This window comes from Somniosus microcephalus, chromosome 17 (assembly GCF_052327205.1).
Source record: "Somniosus microcephalus isolate GS21.2 chromosome 17, FLI_Smic_1.0, whole genome shotgun sequence".
NCBI classification, from domain to species: domain Eukaryota; kingdom Metazoa; phylum Chordata; class Chondrichthyes; order Squaliformes; family Somniosidae; genus Somniosus; species Somniosus microcephalus.
In genome coordinates, this window is record NC_141003.1 from 40,065,136 (window position 1) to 40,074,975 (window position 9,840).

Here is a 9,840-nt window from a genome sequence, read left to right on the forward strand (position 1 = left end):
TACCCACCCGTAGGGATCGGAATATCTGGGCCATTGTTTTAACACGAGTTGCTGTGCTCCACCTACAATAATGGTCTTAAAGATGCCAAACCCAAAACTTGAAAAAACCATCTGTTTGAGTTATGGTACATACTGCTTACTCAACTAAAATTAAGAGCCACAATGTAATCTATCAGGTAATGCATAAAGAATTATTTATAAGAAGAATATAGCTATTCACTGGAATATTGATAATTTTGTGGTGATAGAAACTAGTATGATCCGATTTCATGTGTAATCAGACAAATATTGGCCCAGAAATTCGGGTCGGAGGCTTCCCGCGGGTGCAAGCCACCGACCTGCACTTACCTAGCGTGCCGGCCGTTGAGCTGTGGGCCTGTGTGGGATTCCGATCCTGGGCCTCCTCCAACTGCCGGCACGCAGTGCTTGCGTATCCCAGGGGCACTGTTAGTTCGAAGCATCCCCTGGGATCACATGAGCCATGGAGAGCCAATGGTAGCAGGGAATGCCCATTCATAAATTTGACAGGAATAGCTGTCAAAACTATAAATACAAATCAGCCCTAAAACGTCAAATAATTTTTTTTTTTTAATCACATTTTTAAAATAACTATAAATTACATAAAATAACTATTTTAAACAATTTAAATTTTTGAAAAAATTAATTACAGTTTCTAACGGGGCTAAAAATAAACTTACCTTTCTTTAAAGTATTTAAAAATAATAAACCTGTGGAAAAAATGTTTTAATTTTACTTAATTAACCACTTACCTTGTTAAAAGCAGGCCTTGCGACTGCTTTTTAAAAGTGTAACTCCTGAAGACTTACCCTCCCGGAGAAACCTGCAAAAAAAAACGTAAGTTCCAGGTGTACACACTGCCTCTTCGGCGCACGCGTTCGACCTGTGAACCCCTTCCTTTAAGGGAATGGAAGTTCCGGTTTCCCGCGCATGCGCAGTGCATGCACGAAACCGGCACTTTCGTTGGGCCTACACGTGAGTACACAGCACGTACTCACCCGTGGGGACCCGAATTTCTGGAAATTGAGTATTTGTTGAATGTAAGATTTTGTTCCAATGATGCACTTGTTATATATATATTTTGCAGGGCCATCAGTGTAATTTTAGGTGACAAGTGGAAAATGATGAAAAACGAAGAGAGGAGAATTTATACATTGGAAGCCAAGGCTCTGGCAGAGGAACAAAAACGCCTTAATCCAGACTGCTGGAAAAGGAAGCGAAGCAACTCTGTGAGTATCTAAAACAGTCTGTGTGTTCTAACTTCTTTATTCTGTGACATTTATATTATTTTATTTCATAATGGTAAGCAATAATACCTGAAATTCTTGGAGATAATGCTAGAGAAAGGACAACCAGAATTATGGTTGGCATCCAGAGTGAGATCTTGATTGCTGAAGTACAGAAGTAAGTTGGGAATCTTCATGTTTCCACTCAAGTCACTTTTGCAGATGTTTAAGGTGATCAAGCAAAATTGGTTTAGTGCATCACTACTGATGTTTAATTTTGAATGCCTTGTTTTCTGGTGGGGTGGGAAAGGTGGTTCATCAGACAAGATTTCCTTTTTGAGAGTTGAAAAGTCAAACATCCTAGAACCTAAACATTTGGACTGCTAATCGTTATTTATATATAAATGGGTCTGCTCATGGAACTGTCATCTCTGTCCCTCAGAGTCTGTCTGAGAAAGTCAAAATTTCCCAAACATTCTGTTACAATGTAAGACAGTGTAGGGCGAAGGGGCAATCCCAGAAAGTTCTCTATCTTCAGAGAGAATTAACAGTCTCCACAAAAGGGTTATGGGATATTTCTCCTCTTTCTCTCTTTTCCCCCCCCCCTCCCCCCACCAACCTTTCTCATGGTGAGGGGAGAACTTTTAAAAATAATTTAAACTTATTCATTCAGACTTCTGCCAATGCTGTTCTTGAACCATCTACAATGAGATGTGCAAAATTGGCCAAGTGACTACTTGCTCTCTACTTTTAGCTCTCCCGTGTGGGGAAAGTACTTGGCTTCTACACAGTAGCATTGTTGAGATTAGTAACTCAGTAATGTAGCAACCCCTGACCAGTTACATCTGGCTTCCATGGCATTAAATATTAGAGCTCCATCATGCATTACAGCACTACTCAATGGAAAAACAAAAAAATTAATATTTTCCCATTTACAGTAATTAAATTTGGGGTCAAACCCCCTACCTCATATTACTTTGCCGCTTAGATGTTTATACAGCAGTTTCCAGGTGCTTTCGGTCACTGGGGTATAATTTTTTTTCTTTTTGGGCTTTGATGAGAATGTATACATTTCTTACTGCCCTGTTATTTTTTACCCTCAAAAGACCCCTGGGCCATGAACCTTCCACAGCAAAGATGGTGATGGTTGTCTGTTTCCCAGGGTATAACTTGTACAACTGTTCCCAGTTGCCAAGAAGTGTGCAAGCTTACATTTGGTTTCAGTATCCAGGCAGGTCATTTTTGTGGCTTAGAAACAATAGGCTCCAAGCACTGATCCCTGCAGGAATCCACACAGCACCTCCCCCTAGTCTGACACTATACTGTTTCTTATTTTTTGACCAGTTTCAAAAGCCAGTGGATGCCTGTGGCTTTTAATTAAGTGTTTCATATGGTAATGGCATTTAATGTCAAATCAAACATTTCTATATTTAGTAGATTGTTCGAGTATATGGGCATCTTTGCTTTCATTTTGGTCTCCATTTTGTACCTTTTACACTACCATTGTACTTGTCACAGTCATTTGTAAAGGCCCGGTATCTTATTCTTGCTTGTTGACTTGGTAAATCTGATTATTTTCAACTAACTACTGATCGTCAATTTACCACCACCAATAAGTTCAGATGCTGCTTCATAGAATATGCAGGTTCATAACTGGCTGGTTACTGTGTATAATTACCGCTACCCAAGTATAAGGTGCCTTACTGTCCAGCAGTCTGCTGTATTAATTAAACTATAATGTTGCATGACGGGCAGTATTTTTTCCATAGATGATGCTTCCTGTTTAGGAAAGGGAGCATCATGCAGTCTATTCATTTAGGGACTGATTCAAGGATTCCTATGCCAGTTGAGCAGCTGCTCAGACCTTGACACCCCTCCCAGGCTCCCTCAGCTATAAACCAGAGGACATTACCACTTCAAACCTCTTAGCTGACTGCTTTCTCACACCAAACTTATGATATCCTTTCCCAGGATACCATAAAAATCACAGCTGAAACCATTCCCTCCATCATTGCTACATACTTCCAGGGACTACTTTCCTGGCAGCACTATTGCTTGTTACTAGTTGCTATGAAACAATTTGATCTTTGCAATTCTGGCACTTGAACCTCTAATATGTCTATTTGTTGGGATAAAATATTCCAGAATGCAGCAGAACTTGTGACAGTTTTAGTAATCTGAACTATTGGTAAATCAGCATCTAAACAAGGCTTGGGAAACTTGCAGACTTTCGTTCAAGTTCAAAAACTGTAAATCCACCCGATCGGAAGAAATATTACAATAAATGCCCCCAGAGGTTTTTAGTCACAAATGGTAACATTTTGATTGGTAGATTGATCATTAGCTGTTATTGGTACCAATGACAGTGGAACACAGCATGCTTATAAGAATCAGAACCTCTGCGAAAGGAGTATTGCTCGGCTACTATTATTTTCTACTAATTTGCTTGTTGAAGGAATTGCAATGAAACCATGGCCAAGAGTTTTCGCTTTGGGCACAGTCGGCAATCTGTGTGCAAATTGCGCTAGTTTTCAGAATTTAATTTTGTGCTCAAGTTTCTGCTCAAACTTACTTGCATATCGCCATACAGAAAATCTGTTATGAACCAGTGCAACCAGGCAGCGTTTGAGTGTAACTTAAAAAAATTGCATTAAAAAATATTCCTTTCTTATATTTAAGTGACGCAGTTTTATTATTACAGCTGAAAATGGGTTTATCACAAAAAAAAGCATTTTCAATGGGTGTGTCTAGTCCACCACCTGAGTAACCCGATTTTGAATAATTGAAAATGACTAAAAAACTAATACAGAGCCATTTACTAGTTTCATTGGTGTACTGTAGTCACTTTGTAAATTAAATATTTTTTAATATTTAAAAGTTTTTAAAAGGTCGCTTAGTGCCCTTGCGCCCAAAAAGAAAAAACAGCTTAATTTTAAGAGCCTCCTCGAAGGCCCGCAAATGGGTGTAATTAGTGGAAACTCACCGTGGTGATAAATTTGATCTGGGGGTGTGACCAGTTTTTTGGGGCGGGGCTGGCTTCCAGCACGATGCTTTATAAACGAGCACAAAAGATGGCGGAAACTTAATTTCTGCTGGATGTAATTTGCGCTTGAAATTCCTTGATCTTTCGCGCTGATTTGGCCGAATTGCGCTGAAAAAAAGATTGAGGGTGGATAGAGTCTGGTTCAACTGGGTCTCTGTCAATGTTCCCCCTAATTTTTTTTTGGGTGCGTAGCCCCTTTTGCACGGCCCATTCACAGTTTCTCACTTGCGCAAAATTTAACATTGGAAAAGCCGGTCCTTGGCTGCGCAGCTTAGACGTTGGTCTCTGCCCCTTTTTTGTAATGTTAAAAAATTCTGACAGCTTTGGTGCTTCTCCAAAATCTGAGGTTTCTTACAGGATGGACACCCATGGAGCGCCATAAATGCCCTCTTAATGCAGACGACCCCAGCCGTGGGATTTGGGACAGAATCTAGGCTGGGGCAGACTGGTGGCCAGAGGTTTCCCATCTCCACAATTCCAATAATGGAGTAACCGCCCAAGAATTAGAACATTTTGCTAGAACTGTATTTGAGGACATAAAACTTCAAGAAGGAATTGATAGATTTTGAGGACAATTTAATTGAAGAAACTGGTGAAGGTGTAATAAACTTAAATAGCTGGGAATATGAAATCATCCTGTCAACCCTTGTCTTTGTCTATAAAAGCAGTATGTTGAATCTACAATATTTATCAGATATGTCCAATATAAGCCAACTATTTTTTCAGTTCTTGGTTAAAAAAAAAAAAAAAATTCTGCCTTTCTGGATTACATTTCCCTCTAATGATTCATTATGGTCTCCGGTTATGAAAAATCATAATTAACTTTTTGCCTCAAGTATTAAGCTGGCTTTTTTTCAACATTTATGTAGGTAACCAACCAATGACTGGTTTATACATTCAATAATTACTACATAGTGCATGACTAGTGAATATCTACACACACATATTTATTTGTTGTGGATATGTCAGCCTATTTCCCACATTTTTATATTGTATCATTGTTATTATAATTATACTAAAAAGCCAAAAACACTCCATCTATTCCTCAGGAGATTGTACTGTATCTAGAGAATAGACTTTGACAGTTATTTATTGCACATGGAAAAAGTAGATACTTTCACAGCAGCTGTGCCAGTCAATTTCAAGATGATGTTACTACTTCTACTGAACTTTTAGATATTGACTTTGTAAAGTAAAAACTAATCTATTACAATGCTCAGTCAATAGAGATTTTTAAATAGGAATCACTTCAATAACTCGCACATTAACCTTTCTTTCCTTCATGGCCTTTGTACTGGGTAACTACTTGGTGACTTCAATTCTTCTGCTGCCCCCAATTTACTCAACTGTCCTTACTTTTCACATCAATTACCTTCCCATCCACAGCCACCCTTGATTTTGACTAATGACGAGGTCTCACCATCTCAGAGCTCTTGATTACTCACGAATCCATCTCTGATCACTTCATCTCCCTGCTCATCTCCAACCTTGTTACCATCGATCTCAAACTCTGGAAAAATGCTTCCCCTGTACCCTCTCTCAATTCCAACTCCTCTTCCTCTAGCCCTCCACCTGGTACAACATTGACCTGGAATTTGCGGTTTTAATGACGGCGAAACTGTCGGCGCTCGCTGTCATGGCTGTGTAAAACTGGCAGCAACTTCTAGCGTCCTCACATGCGCAGTTAAATGTGAAAATCCATATTCATAAACCTTCAGAATGGGCATATAATTGGCAAATGAATTTCAACACAGATAAGTGTGAGGTATTACATTTTAGTAGGTAGAATAGGGAGGTCACTTATTACTTGGAGGGTGCGAGTCTGGGTGGGGTAAAGGAGCAAAGGGAACTCAGAGTACAAATACACAAATCACTAAAAGTAGTGACACAGGTTAACAAGGCCATAAACAAAGCAAACCAGGCTCTAGGGTTTATTTCTAGAGGGATAGAATTGAAAAGTAGTGAAGTTATGCTAAACCTGTATCGAACCTTGGTTAGACCACACTTGGAGTACTGTGTACAATTTTGGTCACCATATTATAAAAAGGATATAGAGGCACTGGAGAGGGTGCAGAGAAGATTTACAAGGATGATAGCAGAAATGTGAGGGTATACCTATCGGGAAAGGATAAACAGACTTGGTCTCTTTTTTTTCTTGAAAAGAGAAGGCTGAGGGTGACCCAATAAAGGTCTTTATCAAAACCTTTCATAATTTTAAAGTAGATACAGAGTGTTTCCACTTGTGGGGAAGAGCAAAACTAGAGGGCATCAATATAAGATAGTCACCAAGAAATCAAATAGGGAATTCAGAAGAAACTACTTTACCCAAAGAGTGGCGAGACTGTGGAACTCACTACCACAGGGAGTGGTTGAAGCAAATAATATCGATGCATTTAAGGGCCTGCGGCGTGCGCCGTCCCTTCACCGCTGACTGCAAAATCCAGGTCATTGTCTTTGTTGAACCTTCAACTCCATTGCGACCACCTTTGGCACTATCATCCACACCACATTGAGTTCTCTGATCACCACTGATCCTTCACATCTCACAAGAAATTTTACCACTGCATTCTTAAGTATAAGGATCATATATTTCAGCAGAAATTGCATGCAGCTGACATGGTTGTCCACCTCTACACATGGCTTGACTATCTCAAAATAGTTTTCCTTGTCTGAGCCAAACCTTTTTACTATTCCAGAAACACCTTGCAATTATATAGTGTTTATAAAGTAGCAAAATGCCCCAAGGTACATCACAGTTGGGGAGGTGGGTAACTGAAAATGCAGTTGAAGAGTTAAATTTTAGAGGCTTTTGAAGATGGGGAAAGGCAAGACAAAGGAGTTTATGGAGTGCCAGGGTGTGGAGACAAGATGGCTGAAGACTTTGCCACTGATGGTGATATTGAACACATCATAGATCAAAGTTAGAAGAGTGAAAAGTGCAGACAAGTATGGAGAATTGGAGGAGGTTGCAAAGGTAGGAAAAAGGCAAGACTGGAGGGATTTGAAGATAATGATTTTAATATCACTGTTGAAGGCTGCTTAGGTCGGGTGATAGGTGAGCAGATTTTGTGTAGAATAAGATGTGGGCAGTGGAGTTGGCGTTCATGCAAGTTGGCAGTCAGCAGATCATTGCAAAAAGTTTTCCCATTGGCACTACAATTTGGCTTCCAACCTATCTACGGTACTGTACTCCATCATCAGCAGCCCATCATTTAAAGCCTCTGTTCTTTGGATTTTCCTCCCTAAATTACCTTGATTCATCAGTTCCCTGTTTCTAAAAGCCTTCTCTGTGTGTGCTTTTACTTCTTTCCATCTGTTTGTTTTATTCCTTTTCTCTCCTGTTTGATGTCTGCTTCCCCCCTCCCCATGTCCTTTATAATGCTCTTTCTAATAAATTGTTCTCTACTTGAGCAGCACGTTAGCAATGTCATTAAGATATTGTGAGATAGATTTTTCATATTAGTGGCGCCAGTACAGAACTTTGTGTAACCGCAGTGCATACAGAGCACAATTAACAGGCCCCATGGTTTTTCCATTAATGGATGGGCGTGGGTGCGCTGACCTTCATGCCCACATTCCCTCAATATGCTCCTGTTGAATGAAGCTTTGTACTTGGAACACTAATTTGTAAAATCTGCCCCTATATTAATGCATATTGTTTACAAAGTTGGCCAGAGGTCTATATATAAAAAAGCTCTTCACTTTTCATGTAGATATTTTTTCTTTATAATAATTTAACTTGCCATACATTGATTTTATTTTACTTTACTTTTAAAACAGGGTTCTCAGCAGCAGTAACCAGAAGCTTTTGAAACCTACTTTATCCTCGACTTTCACCATTTGGAATTAATTTTAGAAAACTGGATGCAAATGAGCAAAAGACTCAGTGTATCTATCTTTGTTTTAATTTGAGATTTCTTTTGTGTGATAACAAATCTATATTTAGACAACTGTAATAAAATAAGTATAGTTTGCTTTTTATATAAATGGCTGATATTGAGTGTTGTAAATCAAAGCATTTAATCTTTGACTTTCATAAAACTATTGCGTATTGTAAATGGCCATAATACCTTGTTCTTCCAAAGTTCAGTCAAAGGTTATTTCAGGTAAATATAGCTTTTAGGCTTGAAAACTTTGTACTAAAAATCCTGTGGTGCTAAGGTAAGGGAGGAAAGTAGGTATATAAAGATGTCTATTTTTAAGAATGTAAATGGGTAAAGTTTAAAATTCTGTATAACTGCTGTTGTATCATGATTTGTATCACTCACTATATTGCACAATTTTAATTCAATTAACTTTATTTGCAAACGGTGGGGGAATTAGTATATGTAGCAGGGATACTCCCAAATTTACTTTGTGGTGTTTTAGCCAACTAAAGTTGCCATAAAACTCGAGGCTTGTATTCAGAAATTGGGGCACAACAAGCACTTGGGCCGCAATTTTGCCATTGTGCTAAAAACTATTGCACTTTAATGTTTCTTGCAACATTATGAAAAACGAGCACATGAAAATGACTCATGCAATGGGACATTCTCATGGAATGGCATTTATGCCACACAGTGTTGATATTACACAGTCACAGATCAACATTTATGCAACTGCTTTAACTCAAGTAAATTTATGTCTTTATACAGGCTGTTGTCCCACAGGAACTCTTGCACAAAAATACAACTATTTTTATTGTATTCAAGTTCAAATAAATTTGTAAAGTGTTAACGTCTAGTTGTTTTTCTTTATAAAGCTGTTTATAATAAATTACATGTAATTGTGATACATATACTGCTGTTGATAGCTTCTTTAGCAGGAGTCATGAGCTTTGGTAGATTCAAAGTGATCTTTGACCATGCACTGATTTTCCTCACGATGGTTTTTATTTCAGACGGTAAACTTCTGTAATGTTGAATATGTACATTTAGACTTAAGAAAAATTGGTTTGTTCCAAAATGCACAAAAATTGTGGTTAAGGGTTCAAGGTTAGATTATCTACAAGAAACCAATAGGCTAGTTGAGGTCACAAGTATAGAATTAGGTAGTTGTTTCACAGACCTTTAACAGGTACAAGATACTGCATTCTTTTGTTGATGAGGTAAGTGAAGGCAATATAGACACCAACACCAAACAATTGCTAAAAGAAGTTATGTGGTCTGTCCTAACTTGCATCACGTCCCAATCACCAATCACCCCTGTGCTTACTAACCTACATTGGTTCCTGGTTAAGCAATGCCTTGGTTCCTGGTTAAGCAATGCCTTGATTTTAAAATTTTCATCTGTGTTTTCAAATCCCTCCCTAACTCTAATCTTCTCCAGCCCCACAACCCTCCAAGATATCTGCGCTCCTCTAATTCTGGCCTCTTGAACATTCCTGATTTCAATCGTTCCACCATTGGCGGCTGTGCCTTCAGCTGCCAAGGCCCCAAGCTCTGGAATTCCCTCCCTAAACTGCTTTCTATCTCTTTCCTCCTTTAAGACACTCTTTAAAACCTACCACTTTAATCAAGCTTTTGGTCATCTGCCCATATATCATGTTATGTGACTCGGTCATTTTTATTTTAT

The 9,840-nt window shown here is 38.8% G+C and overlaps 1 protein-coding gene across 2 annotated transcripts in view; it reads left to right on the forward strand.

The window, feature by feature from the left end:
- Window positions 1–9,003, forward strand: part of hbp1 (HMG-box transcription factor 1) — a 67,129-nt gene extending 58,126 nt beyond the window's left edge. For both annotated transcript variants that reach the window (XM_086010232.1, XM_086010233.1), the window contains exons 10-11: window positions 1,106–1,247; window positions 8,068–9,003. In XM_086010232.1, the coding sequence (XP_085866358.1) occupies window positions 1,106–1,247; window positions 8,068–8,085 (160 nt within the window). In that variant the 3' untranslated portion in view covers window positions 8,086–9,003. The remainder of the gene's footprint in view (window positions 1–1,105; window positions 1,248–8,067) is intronic.
- Window positions 9,004–9,840: the final 837 nt, after the last annotated feature.